Here is a 21,694-nt window from a genome sequence, read left to right as displayed (position 1 = left end):
ATCAGTAGGAAATGTGGCATAAAGGACATCCAACTCAGAAGTCGGACGTCCAAGTCTGTACATCAGATATGGACATCCATTTCTCATGTTTTTTAGAACAGGATCTGTTGACATACAGCCTCTTCTAAAATACTGAAAAGTGGACGTCCAAATCCTGGCTATATCCAACATGAGCATCCATTTTACAAAAAGAAACGTCCAAAGTATGAACAGGGGAAAACAAAGGACATGGAGGGCTGTGTGGCAGCAGAGGAGCCTCCAGCTTATAAAATGGCCACACAGACACCTATGTGAAGGAGGAGCCCAATGGTTAGATCAGCCTGCAGAGAATCAAGGCAGAGAGCCAAAGGTTGCTTGTTGAAGTCCCACTGCAGCTTTTTTGTAATTTTTGTTTCTTTTTTATTTTCTTTTAATGTGAGCCCTTCAGGGACAGGAAAGTACATTACTGTGACTTTCCTTTCTCCATTCAGTGGAGAACTGCTCATTCGGAGCACCTTTCTGGAACTTGGGCATGGCAAGTATCAGGTCTAAACATGGCCATCTGTCTTTTTGGACATGGACGTCCTTTCCCCTTTTGCAGTCAGAGTTGGACGTCCATCTGTTGGCCCATCCCTAGTCCCACCCAGAACACACCCAGACCACTCCTCCTTGCCATATGGGCGTACAGCAGTTTTAGATGTCCAAATTCTGGCTTTATAAAATAGGTATTTGGACATCCATGCAATATGGATGTCTAAATGCCAGTTTTCAAACATCCAAAACATGAATAGTGCTTAGCAAAATAAGCACCATAGTATTGTTGGATTTACAATACAGATGATATCCCACCAGTGGTGCTAGTGAAGAAGGACCACAGAAGACAGTTTACTTGCTGAGGTGTTGTTTATAAGCACTAGTGAACTGATTACTTTGAAACTTAATGGTAATAAAACAGAAATTGTGAACATAAGGGGGTGAGGTCCTGCAGACCTTCCTATTTTAGCTATAATGGAAGATACCATGTATACCCCTGTCTCTATGGGTATGATGGTAAATTCTTCATTTAATCTGGAGCAACATATACTAATGGTAGGAAGATTTGCCACCCGAAATTCTGAATGGTGAGGCAGGTACATCCTTTTCTGGTACTGGCTGCTTTTCAAGCACTGATGGTTTCACTTGTTGCCAGTCAATGGACTAGTGCAGTGGTTCCCAAACCTGGTCCTGGAGGCACCCCTTCCAGCCAGGTTTTCAGGATATCCACAATGAATATTCATGAGAGAGATTATGGAGGCAGTTGCATTCCAGGTTTTCAGGGGAAATGGACCTGTTTATCTGTCGGAGATCCTAAATTGGTATGTGTTAAGGCATGAACTCGAGCCATCTCTCAAGGGGCATTTGTAAGGGTGCTTTCAGTACATTGGATGTGACATATATGGCATTTGGGATTGTGGCTCCCACATGATTTCTTTGTAGTTCTAAGATCAGAAAATAATTACTTGCTCAATAGAAAAAAAACTTTAGGATATTTTAGCAAGGAGATAATTCCTTTACTACAGTTGACTAAAACTAAAGGAGTGTTTGGTTATTGAGCTCATTGACTCTACTTTTGGTTTCTATTTTATTGTGTTGTTTCTGTTGATTTATTCTTTCTATTTTATTTTAATATAGTACACTGCTTCAGAGGGATTGTGTGTCTTGACAGGTGATTTACAAAATGTATTAAATTACACTCACCAAGTTTAGAAACAGTTTGTAGGTTCATTGCTTTGGTTTGTAAAAACTTTTAGAATAAAGTCTAGGAAAGATACAGGAGATCATGAGGAGCAAGATAGTAGAGCTAATGCAAATCATAAGAGTTGAAAGAAGAGGACAGAATCTGAAAAGGATACAGGTGATCACAGTGAAAAGTAGAAGAAATGATGAGAGAGAGCCAGAGAAGAATATAAGTAATGGGAGAGAGAAGAAACCCAGAGAAAAATATGAGAGACGGAGAGGAAAGTCTACGAGTGGAACAAGAGGTGATGGAAGAGATAAAAGAACACAGAGAAGATAAATGAAGTACGAGGAGACAGTCTCAAAATGAAACAGCATATGGCAAAAGGTAGAAGAAAGTCTGGCAAAGAAACAGGTGACAAGAAGAAAGAGCTAGAAACAGATATAGGAGATAACAAGAGAGCAAGGGAAAGATGCAGGATGTGAGAGGAGAGAGTCTGGGAGTGTTGAGAATTGGGGGGTCCCGAGGCCCCCCAAGAAGGCTAGAGTGACCTTAATCTGACTCCATCTCTAAATAACACTAGTACTGGGGTAATCAAGGAGTTATTGCCTCTAAGGGAGACGTTAGGTCTAAGGAAAAGATACCAGCCTTATGACAAACTGGATTTAGATTACAAGTTATACAATGCATTTATACTTACAGCCTTTGATCATTAAGTGAAGCCCACAAATCATCATTTGGAATGAGGAGTTTATTTGCCAAGGTATAAGTCAAATCAGTGATTGACAACAGGCATGTACAATCAATTAATTATAGGAATATAATAAGCTGCAAACAGGTGTTAATTATTTGCTAATGTTTTATAATTTCTTTCACCAATTAGAGGTTTTACAAGGGAAAGCAATTAGGTAATTTGTCAATTCTGCTGGACACATTGGTTTCCCTTGGAGAGAGAGTGCCAACCCTTTTCTCTCTAACTTAAACCAGGAACTACCCTGAATTTTATAGGCGCCCTCAGGATATGGATAATATGACAGTAGATATACCTGATTGGATCTATGCTAATGTCATGGTTGTCACTGATTGGCTCATGCTAATGAATAGCTTCTATCTTGCTACGCCTTTCCTTTCTCACACCAGCTGACCACAATCCTGCTCACAGGAAGTCTCCCTCCTCTCTGGAACAGCTAGTTCCCTATTTTCTTTGCACCTGCTATGACTCACTTATTTCTCAACTTGTTTTTCTAACTTACATTAGAGAAAATTCCACTTTGTAACAGATACGGGCTTCCATTTTGTGTTGAAATCCTCCATTTTGTTTCCATATCTATTGACTTAACTTTTAGGCCTCAATCTGGGCTACAAACTAGGCCATACTTTTCCAGGAAGCTCCCAGTTATGTCAGCCATCAGATTTCTGACTCAGCCAAGGTCTGTAATGGCCTGAGCTCTATGACTGGGCCCACCACCATTCCAGTGGGGGGGTCTCTGGCTGTACCATAATTATACATTCCCCACTTGTCACCCCCTCTGGGGAGGGGTGACACAAAGCTCGTCAAGCTTGTCATCATCCATTCCAGAAGGTGGCAAGCTATCAAACGAGAGGGGGAGTTTTGGTCTTACAAATTGCTAGAAGGTATGGTGCAAGACAGGAAACTTCATTCTCAGGTTATATATTATTTGGGCATATGGAATTCCCTTTATATTACCTAATCCCTTGGGCCTTAATCCTGATGTCATCTCTCTTGAGACTTACTCAAACCTGTAGTGAGAAAGGTTTTATGAATGGGACAAATCCATGAGTTCATCTACAAAATCTCATGAAGTATAGGTATGTGGGTAATAGCAATTTCAGGTGGATCGTACTAATAAACATTTTCAGGTCTTTCTATGGCTTCTATTATATCTGTTGCATAGCGCATGGAGAGATAATCTAATGTATCTATCTCAGTGGTCTTGGGAAGGAATAGTGGTTTTGAGTAAGCATTGTTATGGGCTCAACAAATATATGGTTTAGTACTCTGATTGCATAGAGAGAGAGAGAGAGAGAGAGAGTTTGAAAGTGATGCAGGGGGTTAGGAGGGAAGGAGAGAGCCTAAGAGCTGTACAGGAGTGACAGAAGAGACTAGTGATTGAGATTCAGAACGTTTGTACGTGTTCAACAATACAAAAAACGCTGCCTATCTTGTGAATTACACCACTGCTGTGGAGTACAAAAAAGAGGAGAAAAGGATCTCAGATATAAGACCTTAAAACATTTACAGGCTCATAATATTCTCTTTCATCAGTCTAAAAAGAGAATGTTGTAAGCCTGTAAATTTTAATGTAAGGCCTTGTGACAAAACAGTGGGTTTTTAAGCCTGTAAAACTGCCTAAATCAGCTTTTGAACTGTACTTCTCCTATTGGCCAGCAGGTGGTGTATCCTTACTTTAAAGCTGTTACAGAGTAATGCCTGTTTTTTCTATAGTCAAATGCAGTATACATTTGAAAACTTGTCATTCTGGGCTCTGATTGGCCCAGGAGCTCAGCTTGATCTAGGATATACTGGCTTTTGCCCCAGTTTTAGCCAGGAAGAAGAGAGAGAAAGATCTGAAGCCCTGTGAACAGTTATATTTGATAACCTGTGAGCAGCTATATATTCCTGATCTTCCCAGACACTATTCAGGTAGTGACTGGTAGTTCTGGTGCCTAGATAGCAAGGTGACCAAAAGGGACCACATAAATAGCAGTCCTAACTTTGGTCATTTAGCTATGTGACTGCCCAGCAGTGAATATTGGCTAACACCCATATTTGCTTACTTTATTTTTTGTCTATTAGATTGTAAGCTCTTTGAGCAGGGACTGTCTTTCTTCTATGTTTGTGCAGCGCTGCGTACGCATTGTAGCGCTATAAAATGCTAAATAGTAGTAGTAGTAGTAGTAGACTAAGGGCCCTGTTTACTAAGCTGCGTTATGGGTGTGTTAGCATTTTTAATACATGTTAACTATGTACGTGTGTTAACCGTGTAAGCGCCTACAATATCCCTATAGACGCCTACATGGATAGTGCACACGCTAATTGCAGGTGCGTTAAAAATGCTAACGTGCCTTAGTAAACAGGGCCTTGAATGTTTGGATAGTTTTATAATTGATCCATATTTAGTTATTTATTACTGTTTGCGTGGAATATGCATAAAGGAATCCTGTGCAGCAGGAATGGATCCTCAGAAGCTTAGCCGAAATTGGGTGGCGGAGCAGGTGGGGGAAGAGAGGTTGGTGGTTGGGAGGCGAGGATAGTGGAGGGCACACTTATACGGTCCGTGCCAGAACCGGTGATGGGAGGCGGGAAATACTGCTGGGCAGACTTGTACGGTCTGTGCCCTGAAAAAGGCAAGTGCAAATCAAGGTAAGGTATACACATATGAGTTTATCTTGTTGGACAGACTGGATGGACCATGCAGGTCTTTTTCTGCCGTCATCTACTATGTTACTATGTTACTATGAATTGCTCCTTTTCTGTTCATTGTTCTAATTTTTCATGACAATAAACATTTTTAGTTTTTTGCCTCTGCATGTCTGGACTAAGAATCCTGGTGGTTTGCGTGTTGGGTCTGTGGGTGCTTTCTAGGAGCTGTAGGACCACTGGGAATGTGGCCCTAGTAACCTAGGAACCATTGGGGATAATTTGAGAGCGGGAGACTCACCCAGAGGTGGTTGGGACCCAGTGGATGGGAGGAGGGTGCTAGTGTAGAGCACAAGCAGCAGGTGCAGGCGGACCTGAGCTGTGCTGGGGACAGACCCTCTAAGTGGCTGTGGGGTAGTCTCAAGCGGGTTTTCTAGGTGTTTTCATGACAGGCCTGATATCTGAGGTCCTTTTCTTCTCTGTTTTTTTTTTGTACTCTGTGGCAGTGGTGTGAGTTGTTGGTATTGTTGTTTATTTATTTATGACATTTATACCCCCTCATTTCCCATACAATTTAGAGTTCAATGTGGCTAACAAGCTAAAAAGAAGTCATTACAAAATATGAAACAAAATACATAAACCCACACATATCAATAAGGAAAGAATCGTAACTATATAAAGAATTGAATAATAAAAGCATAATGGGGAGCATGGACGGGAGAGATTAGGCACCAGGATCAATTGACAGAATTTTTTTCTTATATTTGATTGTGCTGCCAGACCTCTAATTTCAGTTTACAAGAGTTTGTATATGTTGCCAAAATAATATATAAAGGGGTCTATGCACTAAAATGTATGCTAATTTTTTGTTTTTTAGTGTATTCCTACTAAAACTTTAACATGCATGCTAATATTGTCTCTTAATGTGCAATGGACTACTAAATTCCTACACTTATATGTGAAACTGTCCCCCCCCCCCCATCCCTGCTAACTGGCCCACAGTTAAAAGGCCAGTCAGCAGGGGTGATTCACTTCATGGCAGATCACCGCTCTACCCCTACCTCCTCCCTACTCCCCTCCATTTAGCGGTCCTCATGCCCTTTAAGCATATACAGAAAGTGGTCTCCATGCCCCAACTTTCTCTGAGCTCCCACCAACAGAAAAACCCAGGTGCCTGGGTTCTTCTTTTCCCCTTTGCATTTCCTTCTCACCACCAGGTACTCTCTCTTTCTATTTATGCCTTCCAAATTCTTGGGCCAAGGATGGGACATAGAGCCCCACTTACTGTACCTCCTGGTCTTATGCTATGAAAAACCAAAATGGTATTAGCTGACATCACATGAAATAGTAATCCTTAAAAATTCAGCCCAGGATCTTGTAGGGATGTGATGAGAAATAGGAGGAATACTGGCAAAATACAGGAGATGAGCTAAGAGAACCTGGGAGTTAAACAAGATGTAGTGAAGGAGAGGAGAGACCCTGAAAAAGATACAGAAGGTGAGAGGTGAGAAACAGAAGATGAGTTCAGAGAGCCAGCAGAGAAAGGCCCAAGGAAGTGTGAGGACTTACTAACCTAAGTTCATGTCAGCCTAGGAGCTGGATTTAGCCCTGGTGTGCTCATTCATTCTAGCCCTTGGGTTTGCAAGGTATAGATGCTGGGGAAGTCCAGATTGGTGTCTTTGTATTGTGTGCTGCACTAACTCTTCTGCTTGCTGACTGCGGTTTTTGTCTGTACACAGGGGGAGTGAGATAAGGTGGGACCATATGTGCTTTTACTGCCTGTCACATCTACAGTTTTCACGCTTTAGCTGGAGAACTCTCTTAGCCACTGGACCCTGCCTTCTTCTAAACATAAAAGCAAGGAACCAACTGGCCAGGACTGGACATCTAGATCCCTTCTCCTCCTTTTCCTGGACACAGAGACACTAAATCACAAGGAAAGGACATGACTTTGGAATGTTGTTTGTGCAAGTTCTTTCATGGAAAGACTCCGCTCAGGAAGGGGGAGATGCTGGGACCACACTGGCAATTCATGGCATAGGCTTAGGAGTCAGCAGGACCTCTGGTAGTGGTAGGAGCTAGGAGGAGGCTCCGACAACTGCTATATAAGAAGCATCTTATTCATACCTAAGGAAAGGAGCTTGTTGTACTGTACCTCTGCCCATCACTTACTCTGTCTTCCACCTCCATTCACGCTGTCTCAGTCCATTTCTCTTTGTCTTTTTCTATTGACAATATATTAGTAAATGATGTAGTAACAAGTCCCTTATGAATAAGCTGTGTCCAGCACAAGTACAGTATGAACCGGCTTCAGTCTTATGGTAACAAAGCTTACAGAATCACATGCTCTGAGGAATCCCAAGGCACTAAGCACATGCTAAGGACAGTCAGACATGCAAAGCCATCAACAGGCATGTTAAATTCCTATCAGCATTTAATGCATAGTAAGTTCACTAAGGACCTAACCCTGTTTGAGTTACTCATCTCATTCATAGTATTAGGAGGCATTTTTCCTACTGTCGGTACTGGTTCAAAGTCCTTTTTTTTTTTGTTTGCTTGTTTCTGATTGTGGGTTTGCACCAGTTTTGAAACAGAAAGGAGCTGTGGGCATTTGTACCTGCTTTTATCTAAGTACATTTTCCATGCAGAGCAACAGATGTAGACTCAGAAATGCAATCCGTGCTTGTTTGGTTCCTTCCCCCCAAACCTGAGCATGTTCCCAGGATGCTGCGTATATGTATAAATGGCTTTAGAATTTGTCCTTCCCAAGTCTTTCTTGGAGGTGGAGGGAGAGATCTGTATAGGGAATTTGAACAGAGAGGGGCTTCTGTACTTCGTTGGGAACTCTTTAATCAAAGGGTGAAGAGGTAAATTTTTGCCAATTTCCTGAATATGTTTACAGGGTTACTGTGCAGACATTAGAGGCAGAATGGAAGGAGGAGCTTTGCTGACGTTAGGGCTTAGGAATTTTTAGTGCTTCTGTAGAATTCTGGCCAAACTTAACAGCTATAGTTAAGTGCTCAAAAAATACTAATTGGGTTTCTGCCAGGTACTTGTGACCTGGATTGGCCACTGTAGGAAGCAGGATACAGGGATAGATGGACCATTGGTCTGACTCACTATGGCTACTCTTATGTACTTAACTACAAGTCCACTTGTTCACACCATCTGGAATGTGAAGCACCTTGCTTAGCAGGGTATGTACAAGTGGAGTGGTAGTTTTTTGAGCCTCTTAAATTTACATATATAAAAAATAGATTTAAGTACAGGTGCTATGATTGGTAAGCAAATAAGGCACATATGATTTGTATTAATAAATACAGAAAGTAGTAGATTTTTATTTTTGATCACAAGATTTGTTGGATAGGTGAACATAAGAATTCTCTTACATATAACAAGTCACATTTTATTTGCTGATCACATTTCACAATATTTATTTAAGATATTAGGAAAAGAATATATATTTTGGTATAATAAATTAAAAGTAATTAGTAACCTGAACTATAGTTGATTTGAACATAAGAATAGTCATACTGGGTCTAGTCCAGTATCCTGTTTCCAGCAGTGGCCAATCCAGGTCACAAGTACCTGAGAGAAACCCAAATAGTAGCCACATCCCATGCTACAAATCCCAGGGAGATGGCTAAAATGTCTCTTGTGTGCTATAACTAGCACATGACTTTCCCTATTCCCTATACAGCCTATGGCTGTAAAATGAGTGCATTTCCATTTTTCCCATTAATGGCCAGGTGCTCATTTCCCAATTAGAATGTGACCTTATAACGTGAGCCCTTACTGACAGGCAGAAGGTCTCACCCACTAACCATACACTAATTGCTGTTAATTGATTAGTTGTGGGCATGCCTACTCTCTGCCCCCCCCCCCCAAACACATCCCAAGTATTTTTTGAGCCAGGGAAGTGTGAACAGATGCAAGAACCACCACAAGACACCTGAGCGTGCCCCTCAGTAGTGCATTTTGGCATGTGTGAAGCGTATGTTAGTGCTTCCCGCCATTTAGTAAAAGGAACTCAATATTTGTTATTTGTAGAGTTTTAGCACCATCATTCATACAATGTTTTCTGGGAGCCAGAAATTAAAATGAAAACAGAGTAGACTTGTGCATTGATTACTGATTCAAATCCCGTGGGTAAAAGTACCTGTGGAGTTTGCATAAGCCTGGACAGTTTGGATGAGGGCAATTTTCAAAGGAAGCCGATTCTACAATCTTCTGCACACAATTTTACGCTTAGGGGGGAATTCTAGAAATGGTGTTCCTGTGCGCAGCTTTGGGTGCCAGACTTACGCCTGCTGAAACCTCTCAATTTGGGCACAGAGACCCATTATTCTATAACTGCGTGCAATTTTTTCCAACGCTCCTGACCTGCCCATGCCCCTCCGATGGCCATGTCCCCTTTTGGGTCGCATACTATGGGATTTAGGTAGCAGCGTTATAAAATAACCTGCAGCCAGAGGCGTGCACAAATCCAAATTGCTGCCAATTAACATCAATACTTGTTAGCGTCCAGTTATTGATGATTAACAGCTCATTAGCCAATTAAGTTGCCTGGGCATTTCGGAAGCACGCCTAAATCTGGGTGCCATATATAGAATCCGTGGGTTGTGTGTGTAATTTATAGAACAGTGCCAGTTTTGTGCTTATCTTAATTTAATGATTAGCTGCTAATTGACATTAAATAACCAATTAAGGTTTATTTTATTTGCTATTCCGCTCTTCCTATGAATACAGTATCAATTAAAAGGAAGTGGAAAAGATCTCTATTGTATCATAGGAAAGAAAAAAAAATTAAATTCACTCATATAGTCACAAATGGCTTCCAACATGACTATTTTAGCATGATTAATAATCATCAAAATGTATGGATCTCTTCTGAAATTATGACTTGATATCCACCACATAGCTCTGTTATGCCTTAAAATCATGTGTGCCAGCTAATTAGGTAAAAATTGTTTTCTTAGGCTTCCATAGCTTGTGCCATGGTCCTTGCCCCTGTTTGAGTGGTGTTGTGCTGGTCAGGCAAATTCAGATGAAGCACCACCAGGACAGCTGCAAGAACCACAAGTGAAAACAGGCTTTTGCTAACCAAAGTCAGGTTGACAACATTTGTCCTACGTGTTGGACTGGACACCTTTGTAATAAGGCTTCAGCCCCAACGAGCCCTCAGCTTTCCTACACATAAAAGGAGCCCAAATCTTTATAATGGGTGCTAATTGGCACTAATTAACAGATAAGGAGCAGGAAGTTTGTTCCTGAGTGATTACTTCTGGTTACTCACGCCTTGATACAGCACTTCTCTAGCGAAACTACGGCCAGAGTCGGCGGCGTGCTGAACCAATGACTCACATATTTCCCTGCACTTGCACTTGAAAGCTAAAGTTTGGATTTGATTCTTTCATGTTTTATTTGGATCCCTCATATACTCTGTGGAGATAGCAATTATGTATATCAAAGGGTTTTTTGCCTATGACGAAAAATATACACAGCATTTACATACATAAAACTCCACCCTTGTTATTAACCTATAACTATTGGGTTGGAGATTGTGCTTGAATCAGAGGCTTCCCTTACCCTCTCAAACAATACGAATGCACCTCACAGAGTTATAGTTGTGTTCTTTTGAGAGTTTTCTTTTGCCAACTACCTTGAGTATATGTAAGTGAAACATCAAAGCATTTCAGTGTCAGTCTAACAGGATGGGGGTGGATAGGTGAGAGACAGGAAGAGTTGGGTGGATGAGGGACAGAGAGATATGCATGGAGACATGGAGATTTATTCTATAAATCTTGCCTAAATCTAGGTGCAGTTTACAGAACATGCCTAGGTGGAAATATTTTCGATGCCGATTTTTCAGGCACCATATATAAAATCTAGTCCTATGTTCTGTACTGAATGATTGAGTAGAATTTTAGCCATTTACTTATAGTATGAATGCTCTATTTTTTATTTCACTGTACTATTGATGTTGGAGTTCTTTACTGTTTATTTTTATTTTCGATTTGTAAACCTTTGTGTTATATATTAGGAACAGCGATACATCAAATAAATTTAAACCTAAACCTATTCTATAATGCCAGTTACACATGTTAATTGCTGATATAGAATTTACGCTTAACGCACAGCATCCTGATGTCAAACTTTGGGTAACCTGTTGAGGATTAACTCCCCTAGTGTGTACTGTTTCTTGATGGTTAATTGCAGATATAGAATTCATGCGTAGCGCGCAGCATCCTAACATAGAAACATGATGGCAGATTAAGGGCCAAATAGCTCATCCAGTCTGCCCATCCTCAGTAACCACTAACTCCTCCTTTTCCCAAGGGATCCCATGTGCCTGTCTCACACTTTTTAAAATTCTGACTCAGTCTTAGTCTTCACTACCTCCACTGGGAGGCCATTCCATGCGTCCACCACCCATTCCGTGAAAGAGTATTTTCTTAGATTCCTCTTAAGACTATTTCCTCTTAACTTCATCCTATGCCCTCTCATTCCAGTGTTTTCCAACATTTGAAAAAGGCTCACTTCCTGTACATTAACGTCACTGAGGTATTTAAAAGTCTCTATCATATCCCCTCTCTCCCGCCTCTCTTCCAGTGTATACATGTTGAGGTTCATAAACCTGTCCCCATATGTTTTATGACGGAGACCGCTTACCAATTTTGTAGCCACCCACTGGACCAACTCCATCCTGTTTATATCTTTCTGTAGGTGCGGTCTCCAGAATTGCACGCAGTATTCTAAATGAGGCCTATCACCTCTTTTTTCCTGCTGGTCATCCCTCTCCTTATGCACCCAAGCATCCTTCTGACTTTGACCCTCACCCTTTCTACCTCACTTTAAGGTCACCAGACACAACACTCCCAAGTCTCATTTTCTTCCATACACAGAAGCACTTCACCCCCTATATTGTACCATTCCCTTGGATTTTTGTACCCCAAGAGTGTATGACCCTGCATTTCTTAGCATTAAATCTTTGTTGCCAGTTATCAGACCATTCTTTAAGCTTTGCTAGATCCTTCTACATGCCAACCACTCCCACCCTATTACAGAGTTTGGTATCATCCGCTGACATATAACTTTTGGTAATCTATCGAGAATTAATTCCCCTAGTGCGTGCTCTTTCCTGACAGTTAATTGCTGATATAGAATTCACGCTTAGCACGCAGCATCCTGACGTCTAACTTTTGAGTAACCTGTCAGGAACCACACCCTAATGCACACTCTTTCTTGACAGTACACATGTGTGCAGTGGTTCATTCATGCATGGAATATTGGGAAAGAGTGCACACTGTTATCCTCATTCTATAAAAGGTCGCCTAAAGTTAGTGTCAATTTGCGCACTAACAATTATGCATGTGCCTTTTGGCATACTGTGAGTTATGTGTCATATTTAGGCACGCACATTTATGCTGCTATTTGATGAAATAAGTGGGGGTGTCTAAATGTTTATCTATAAATGCCAAGTTACGCTAATAATCTATAAGAGAATCTGGGTGCCCAAATGCCAGTAGGAATTCATGCTCAGTATGCTTTGGCGCGCTTTATAGAATTGTCTCTGTAAATAAATAGTGCACACTGATTAAAGAAAGTGCGCACTATGGGGGGAACTCTGTATAGAGTTGTCACAAAATGCCTAGCTACCCGCCTGGGGTTACCCATGGCCACTTAGAGGGTGTATTCCCAGCACAGCTCAGGTCTGCCTGCACCTGCCACTTGTGCTCTACACTAGCACCCACCTCCCAGTGACTGGGTCACAACCGCCTCTGGGAAAGTGTCCTCTCAAATTATCCCCAGTGATTTCTGGTTTACAGGAGGCCACACTCCCAATGGTTCCACAGTTCCCAGAAAGTACTCACAGACCCAACACACAAACCACCAGGATTCTTTATCTGTCCAGACAAACAGGTCAAACAAGCAATTATGTTTATTCTCTTAAAAAATATCGAACAGTGGAACAAAATAGTGCAAATAGTAAACAGTAACAGGTAACTGAAATATGGATCAATTATATCACTAACTAAACTTCTATATACTGTCTAAACAGTACCTGGGAAGGTCAGAACATATAATTCACCGAGTATCAGCAAAGAGATCCATCTCTCTTTCCATTCTGGGCTAAGACTGAAGCAACAGCTAGCATCTGCTGGGTAATTTTCAAAACTCCAGGCCAATCAGAGCCCAGAACAGTCAAATTTCAAATAAAAGCTGGTTACATCACTACAGGTACTTCCTATTATCTGTGTTCCAAATAAAAGAAAGAGAAGTTAGTCCTCTGTAACAGCTTTAACTATAAACATGCACCATTTGCTGGCCAAAAAGGAGAAATATACTTCAGACATATTTAAGACAGGAAAATATCCAATACGTTTTACAGGCTTAAAACACACTGTTTCTTCACAAACATAGTAACATAGTAGATGACGGCAGAAAAAGACCTGCACGGTCCATCCAGTCTGCCCAACAAGATAAACTCATATGTGCTATTTTTTGTGTATACCTTACCTTGATTTGTTTCTGCCACTTTCAGGGCACAGACCGTAGAAGTCTGCCCAGCACTAGCCCCGCCTCCCAACCACCAGCCCCGCCTCCCAGCACCAGCTCTGCCACCCAATCTTAGCTAAGCTTCTGAGGATCCATTCTTTCTGAACAGGATTCCTTTATGTTTATCCCATGTATTTTTGAATTCCGTTACCGTTTTCATCTCCACTACCTCCCGCGGGAGGGCATTCCAAGTATCCACCACTCTCTCTGTGAAAAAATACTTCCTGACATTTTTCTTGTCTGCCCCCCTTCAATCTCATTTCATCTAGTTCTGCCACCTTCCCATCTATGGAAAAGGTTCGTTTGTGGATTAATACCTTTCAAATATTTGAACGTCTGTATCATATCACCCCTGTTTCTCCTTTCCTCCAGGGTGTAGAGATGATGTGTGCTGAGTATGAACTGTGTAAAGGCAGTTCCATGTGGGACTGTCTTTTATTGAATACTAGCTTAAGTCATTTTCATGCCTAACTTCAGGATCAAGCATTTATGCCTGCCAGACTGGTGTCAATTCTGGCGCCTAACTACTGTCAGTTAGGCGCAGAAATGGACGTATTCTGTAACTTTGCCCATGTCTCGCCAATGCCCCTCCTTTGGCCACACCCTTTTTGGGGTTGCATTCGAGATGAATTAGGTGACAGGTTATAGAATAGGGGCGCAGACCAGATAAACACGTAATCAGTAATTAAGTGCCAATTAGTGTTAAGCCAGTTTTTGACTGTTATTACCAATTTAGCCAATTACTTTATACATGTATCTGTGATCTGTGTGCCTAACTCTGGGCAACCTATATAGAATCCACCCCTATGTTCACACAGTGCACACTCTTAAACAATATTCATTTCCAACCCTCCAAAACAAAAACAAGCACTAAAATGAAATATTTCTGGGTTCCCATCACTACCAAGCACCTGACATAGGCACCTCAATATTAGGGCCCTAAAATTAGTAAAACTATTTGCCTTTCTCAGGTGTTCATGGTATGGATGGTTAAACTGGATAGGCAATATGATCTTTATCTGCCTCATTTTCTCTGTTTCTAAGTTTCAAACTAAGGCTTCCAAATCCCACTTGGGACACCCACACTTTAGGAACCTAAATTTAAGCACCTTGTAAAGAACATAAGAATATTAGAATAGCTATACTGGGTCAGACCGATGGACCATCTAGCCCCAGTATCTTGCTTCCAACAGTGGCCAATCCAGGTCACAGGTCCCTGGTAGAAACCCAAATATTAGCAACATTCCACGTAGAACCCAAAAGAAGAGCAACATTCCATGCTACCAATCCCTGGGTGCCTAGCCAGAGGAGGGAATTCATCATGTATGTAGCTCTAGATGCTTAACTCTTGAAGTTAAACATCTTGATCTTTTGAATATCAACTCCTAAAGATCTGTATAAGGCTCCTTTCTCCCCATATCATGTAGCTGTTCTTTATGTCTGTGTCTTCAGGCTGTTTCATGCCTCCTCCTTTCTGATGTGGCAGAGGAAATGTTCAGGGTTTGGAAACATGGCATTGTTTGTATGTTTGTCACTGCATACATTTGTGGAAGAGTTTTGTAAAGGAGTAGCTAGATTTCTTTGTGCACTCCACTGTGTAACCTGTTCACCTTACAGTGTAGTTCAAATTTGTGCAAATACAGACACTGGGGTAAGAGGCATACCTGGCTGCCTGGAAAGAAAGGAGAGATGAAAGATTTTGTTCTGTTCCTGCTACCCCAAATCTTCTTTCTGTTTATATTACTGATGCTTTTGTTGGCCTGTCTGTTTGGCACTACAGCATGTACCCATAATGCAGAAATAGGGCCTTTTCTGTTAATCCAGAGACACAGAACTGAGCAGTGTATTAACCAGATGTGATGTAAGAGATACTGAGAGTGTAATGATTGCAATCTGCCTCCTCTATAACTGTTCATAAATTGGATTGATCCCTTGAGAAGCAGCCATCAAGGCTGAGCAGCTGCTCTGGCTCTTTCCTGTCCCAGCCACAGCGCTGTAGTTGCTGCTCAGAAGGGTCAAGAAAGGTAAGAGCAGCACCAAGAGAGATCAGAGTGCTAAAATGCTTTGAAGTTCAGGAGGCTCCTAAAGGCACAAAAATGATGTTTTCATATGACTTATAACTTACAATGATGTATAAGAACTGGATTTTACGTCTTTGTTAATCATTTTATTGTTAGTATGACTGGACAAGTACCCTATCATTCTATAACAAGTAGCTTCTACAACGGGTACCCTATCGTTCTACAAGTACCTTCTACAACAGGTACCCTATCACTCTACAAGTACCTTCTACAACAGGTACCCTATCGTTCTACAAGTACCTTCTACAACAGGTACCCTATCACTCTACAAGTACCTTCTACAACAGGTACCCTATCGTTCTACAAATACCCTACAATTCTATCACTCTACAAAAAGTACTCTATCATCCCACAAGTACCCTAACATTCTATAACATGTACTCTATCATTCTACAAAAAATACTGTATCATCCTACCCTATCTATCATTCTATAACAAGTACCTTCTACAACAGGTACCCCTATCACTTTACAAGTACCTTCTACAACAGGTACCCTATCACTCTACAAGTACCTTCTACAACAGGTACCCTATCGTTCTACAAGTACCTTCTACAACAGGTACCCTATCACTTTACAAGTACCTTCTACAACAGGTACCCTATCACTTTACAAGTACCTTCTACAACAGGTACCCTATCGTTCTACAAATACCCTACAATTCTATCACTCTACAAAAAGTACTCTATCATCCTACAAGTACCCTAACATTCTATAGCATGTACTCTATCATTCTACAACAGGTTCCCCATCATTCTATAACCTTGGCGTACTGAAGCGCTATTTGCACACTTCTGTTATAGAATATTAGCACTTACGCGGATAACTGTACACTTGTGCCTGTAAGTGCTAGGTGTAGGCTTAACACTGTCTATAAGTGATGTCCTCAACTCGCTTAACGTGTAAATGCAAGGGGGCGGAGGACATTCACAGGGGAGGAGCAGGGATGGTAGCAACATTAATGCATGTAACTTGCAGAATACTGTAAATTATGCACTAAAGTGTTGCATTTAGGTGCACATATGTAAGCCCACTATTGATATGGCATATGTGGGTGCACCTAGGTACATAGCTGCTGACTTGCACTAGTCTTCTTTAATGGGATTTTGATGCTCAAATGCCATTATAGAACTGGACTTGGTATGCTGCATCCAGCTGCCCAGTTATAGAATTACCCCAGTAATGGTTTGATATGTAATCATTGCTGAGTAATGAGAATGCCAAGCCTGAACAAATGTATCTGACTTCCAGTGGGACCAACTCATGTCAGGTGAAATGATTTTGACTCACTCCATGCAGTAGCTCCTGAACTGCTGCTGACTCCAAAGCCCAGGCTCTATGAGGAGAACACAGGGTCTGTTTCTCAGAGCTAGCAGACAGACTCAATACCTGTGTAGCAGGTGACCCTCAGATATTGTCCTGTTCTCTCTGCTCATACAACTTGTGAGATTCAGTCCTGTAGTTTGTAACTGTCCCTAATAAAGTCTTTTTGTGTAAAAGGATGGTGTGAGCGGCTTTTTCCTGCTCAGTCTTGTTTTCCTTTTCATGCAGAAAGGGTCAAAAACCACGTTAATGCTGGGGAGCATAGTTCATGCAACAGGACTCCCCATCTCCCCAAACATACTCGTGCTCAAACAGCCAAGTAAAGACTAGAAGTGGAAGAGTGAAAGATCCTCTCTGTGGGGTGGGGAGGGGGGTCCCACTGGGCCTTTTCCTAAAAGTTTCTCGTTTCTTATGCCTCTAAGACGAATCAGGATCATTGATTGCTGACTTGTGATGTTACTCACCCTGTTACCCTCTTCCCTTTCCCTTCTCCTAACTGCTGCTGTGTGTGTTTTCCTGGTTTGTTCTATGTTGGATTTTTGCTTTCTCTTACATCTTTTTCCTGTCAGCACACCTGGACATCCAGTCTCTAGCCATTCTGTCACCGGTGCGAGATGTTACAGTCAACGCTGGGGAGATGGCGCTTTTTGAATGTCTGATTGTAAACCCCCCAGATGTGGATGTGGATGTGGACTGGCTCTCCCATGGGAAACTCCTCCAGCCTGCCCTCCTCAACTGTAAGATGCATTTTGATGGCAGAAAATGCAAACTGCTTCTCCACTCGGTCCATGAAGATGACAGTGGAGTATATACGTGCAAACTGAGCACTGCCAAAGGTAGGCAACTGTCCTCAGCTACTGTCATGCATGCCAAAGAAGGAGGGGAGCCCTGCTTACATTTCTACAGGTGGTATACATATTACACCAGAAGTTGCTAAAGTGTTGTTTTGGGATGTCTCATCTCATGCCCTGTAGGAAGACCATTACATGTTGCAGTATTTTCAGCAATAACACCACCAAAGGAACTGAGCAGAGAAGAATCATTTATGAGAGCAATTTTCAGACTGGCACCCCTGACTGCAAGGTCCACAAGTACTTTTTAGACACAGAATAGATGTTATACTAGTTCTTAAAGTAAATATATGCATACACATGTCTGCTTTGAGAATTTCCTGATGAAAAAGTACCCCACATCCAATCGCACCTCCTTTTTGGTGCAGGTACATTTTTGACTAAAAACATCACACATTGTATTGAAAACAGAAAAGCCTTCTCCCTGCTCTAACCCCACCCCTCTGGTCAATGCAACTTAGGTCAGCTTTTATGCCGTACAAAATTATAAAGTACATATCTACAAAATCAGCACTACCCAGATAATGCTGTTCTCAATGCTGGCTCCACCCCTTGACCATCCCATGGCAGTCCCACTACTTGTCTTGGCAGGACTTATCCAGCTAGAAGATTCTGCTGTTCCTTTTAGGATAAACCCTTTTAAATATCAACCGATCAGAACTCTGTCCCTGTTCCACCCAAACTACCCCCCTTGGAATATGTATACATATATACTGGACCAAAGTTAGAGGCTGTTTATAGGACAACACTTAGCGCTGGGATCCACAACTACCTTTAGGGTCCTTTTACTAAGCTGCAGTTTTTGACGCACGCTGAGGCCCCTTTTACCGCAGCGGGTAAAAGGCTCTCTTTTTTTTTTCTCAAAGTGAACCACTTGCCATTACAGGGGGGGAGCACTTACCGTCTCCCATTAAGACTGCAGTGGTGGTAAGGGCTCCTGTGCCCAATTACTGCCGGGTAAGCACCGGTGCATGCTGGGAGTGAGAACTACCGCTGCCAGGCTCCTGCAACAGTTCCGGATTGGCACGCGCCAACCCTTTAATAAAGAGGCCCCATTATGCACAAGCATTTATACCAAGTGAGCCATGGTGCATATCCTCATGCCTCCATTGCCCCCGGTACAAAATAAGTACCTGAATATATGTAAACCGCTTTGAATATAGTTGCAAAAACCTCAGAAAGGCAGTATATCAAGTCCCATTTCCCTTTCCCTTCCCTAAACTAGGTGCGGATCCCCCTTTTTTGATATTATTCCATAAATTGCAGGAATGCCCCTGATCTCCTCATGACCCTCCCATGGCTGTGCCCCCTTTTTGGAGTCACACATAAATTTAATTTAATGCCAATTATCACCAATAATTGATTGTTAGGGCCCAATTATCAGCACTAATTGACTCATTATTCAGTTAAATTGCACACGCAAATTGTAATGCCATTTCCATATCATCAAGCTGATCAATCCATAGACTGGTGGGTTGTGTCCATCTACCAGCAGGTGGAGATAGAGAGCAAACTTTTGCCTCCCTATATGTGGTCATGTGCTGCCGGAAACTCCCCAGTATGTTCTCTATCTCAGCAGGTGGTGGTCACACACAGCAGCAGCTCTGGCTAGGCCTCCAAGCCTAATTTTTAGGTTTTGTTGAGTGCCTGGGGTTGAGGGCTCTTTTGAGCAAGTGCAAACCTGGTGGTGCCAGGTCCCTCCTTTTCTCCCCCCTCCCGCTGGCTCCGTTAAAAAAAAAAAAAAAATTTTGAACATCTTTAAGGGCGTTTATTTCGACGTTTATTTAAACGTTTATTGCAGCTACTCACTGGGACACCAGGTCGTTACAACTCGGAGCGGACAGCAGGTAATTTTTACCTTTTTATAGCGGGCAGGAGGTTCCCCGATTCTTCTCCTCGTGGCATATGGCGTCGGAGGGCGAGGGCGCAAAGGGTCGCTCCCCGGGTCGCTTGAGCGCTTCTAGAGGGGATGCGGGGGTCTTCAAGCCTGATTCGCCCTTGTTGGGTGACAGTTTCGTGACCGATGAATGTCCCGGTCCTTCCTCCGGCGTGGCGGTTTTTCCCGCCATAAACGCCCATCCCCCGCTCCTCGCCTCCGCCATCTTGGCCGGCCACGCGGCTCGGACGGCTTCTTCTTGGGCCGCCCTTGAGGTTGGAGACATTAATGCCATGAACGCCCTTAATTTGGGCGACGGCACAGAAGCGGCTAAAGTTAAGAGCCGTTCTTCCCGCGCGGCTCCTTCGCGGAGTTTCGCGCCGGACGCCATTTTGGATGCGCAGCATGTCTCTCCCCCGCTCTTGCGAGCGCCGGTTGAGGGTGCGTCTAGGGCTGTTGCCCAGACTGCGGAAGTGCACAGTCTGGGGGGTTTCTCCCCCGAGTTTGTTTTGCTGCTGCATCAGGCCTTCCTCATGCACAACGCTGCCCCTGCTCCCTCGTCTGGTAAAGAGGTTGAGGTTCCCAGAGGTAAACGCCCTCGGGTTGATTCCCAGGCCTTGGAGGAATTTGTTTCCTCCGATGTAGATGAGGGCAGCGTGTCTGAGGTCTCCCAACGGTCCTTTGCGGATTCCTTGGAGGAGACGGATCCCCGCTCGGATGGAGCGGATGACCCCTCTGCAGCGCGGCTTTTTAGCCCAGAGGATTTGCCCAACCTGTTGTTACAGGCCATGGACACTTTGAAGATTTCCTCTCCGGAGGACGTCTCTCCCTCAGCCCCTGTTGGCTCTGCCATTATGCTGGGGACGAAGCGCCCGCCTAGAACCTTCCACGTGCATGATGCCATGCACACCTTAATTTCGGCTCAATGGGATGTCCCAGAAGCGAGCCTTAAAGTGGCTAGGGCTATGTCCCGCCTCTATCCTTTGGCTGTGAGTGAACGTGAGGCCTATCTGTGGCCTACCGTGGATTCTTTAATCACTGCGGTGACTAAGAAAACGGTGTTGCCGGTGGAAGGTGGCACGGCCCTAAAGGACGCCCAAGACAGAAGATTGGAGGCGGCCTTAAGGTCGTCCTTTGAGGCGGCTGCTTTAAGTTTGCAGGCCTCAGTTTGCGGCTCCTATGTGGCCAGGGCGTGCCTGACTATGGTGCAGCGGGCTTCCCCCTCGGATCATTCCTTGAGGGCTGATTGGCCGGCCCTGGAATCGGGCTTAGCCTATTTGGCAGACTTGCTGTATGATGTCTTGAGGGCCTCAGCGAAAGGCATGGCTCAGACAATCTCTGCGCGGCGGTGGCTTTGGCTGAAACATTGGTCTGCTGACCACGCCTCTAAATCCCGCCTGGCTAGGTTGCCTTTTAAAGGCAAGCTGCTCTTTGGGGTCGAGCTGGACAAAATCGTGACCGATCTCGGCACGTCTAAGGGCAAGAAGTTACCCGAGGTCAGGGCTCGGGCTAGTACTCGTCCCGGTACCTCCAGAGGACGGTTGCAGGAAGCCCGTCTTCACCCAACGTGTAATTAGACTCTGGAATTCATTGCCGGAGAACGTGGTACGGGCGGTTAGCTTGACGGAGTTTAAAAAGGGGTTAGATAGATTCCTAAAGGACAAGTCCATAGACCGCTATTAAATGGACTGGAAAAATTCCTCATTTTTAGGTACAACTTGTCTGGAATGTTTTTACGTTTGGGGAGCGTGCCAGGTGCCCTTGACCTGGATTGGCCACTGTCGGTGACAGGATGCTGGGCTAGATGGACCTTTGGTCTTTCCCAGTATGGCACTACTTATGTACTTATGTACTTATGTACTTATGTACCGCCCGGGCAAGTCGGGTTCCTCTGCCCCCTCTTCCTTCAAGAGGAATTTCTCCCCCA

At 43.2% G+C, this 21,694-nt stretch overlaps 1 protein-coding gene across 1 annotated transcript in view; it reads left to right on the top strand.

Annotated features, from left to right (window-relative positions):
- The window catches only part of SPEG (striated muscle enriched protein kinase), a 495,656-nt gene that overhangs the window by 275,603 nt on the left and 198,359 nt on the right, over positions 1 to 21,694 (top strand). The window contains exon 10 of the mRNA XM_030208751.1: positions 17,610 to 17,876. Within this exon, the coding sequence (XP_030064611.1) occupies positions 17,610 to 17,876 (267 nt within the window). The remainder of the gene's footprint in view (positions 1 to 17,609; positions 17,877 to 21,694) is intronic.

The sequence above is a fragment of the Microcaecilia unicolor genome, chromosome 7, assembly GCF_901765095.1.
Source record: "Microcaecilia unicolor chromosome 7, aMicUni1.1, whole genome shotgun sequence".
Lineage (NCBI taxonomy): Eukaryota > Metazoa > Chordata > Amphibia > Gymnophiona > Siphonopidae > Microcaecilia > Microcaecilia unicolor.
Note: the sequence above shows the minus strand (reverse complement) of the source record. Positions and strands in the feature narration are given on the sequence as shown.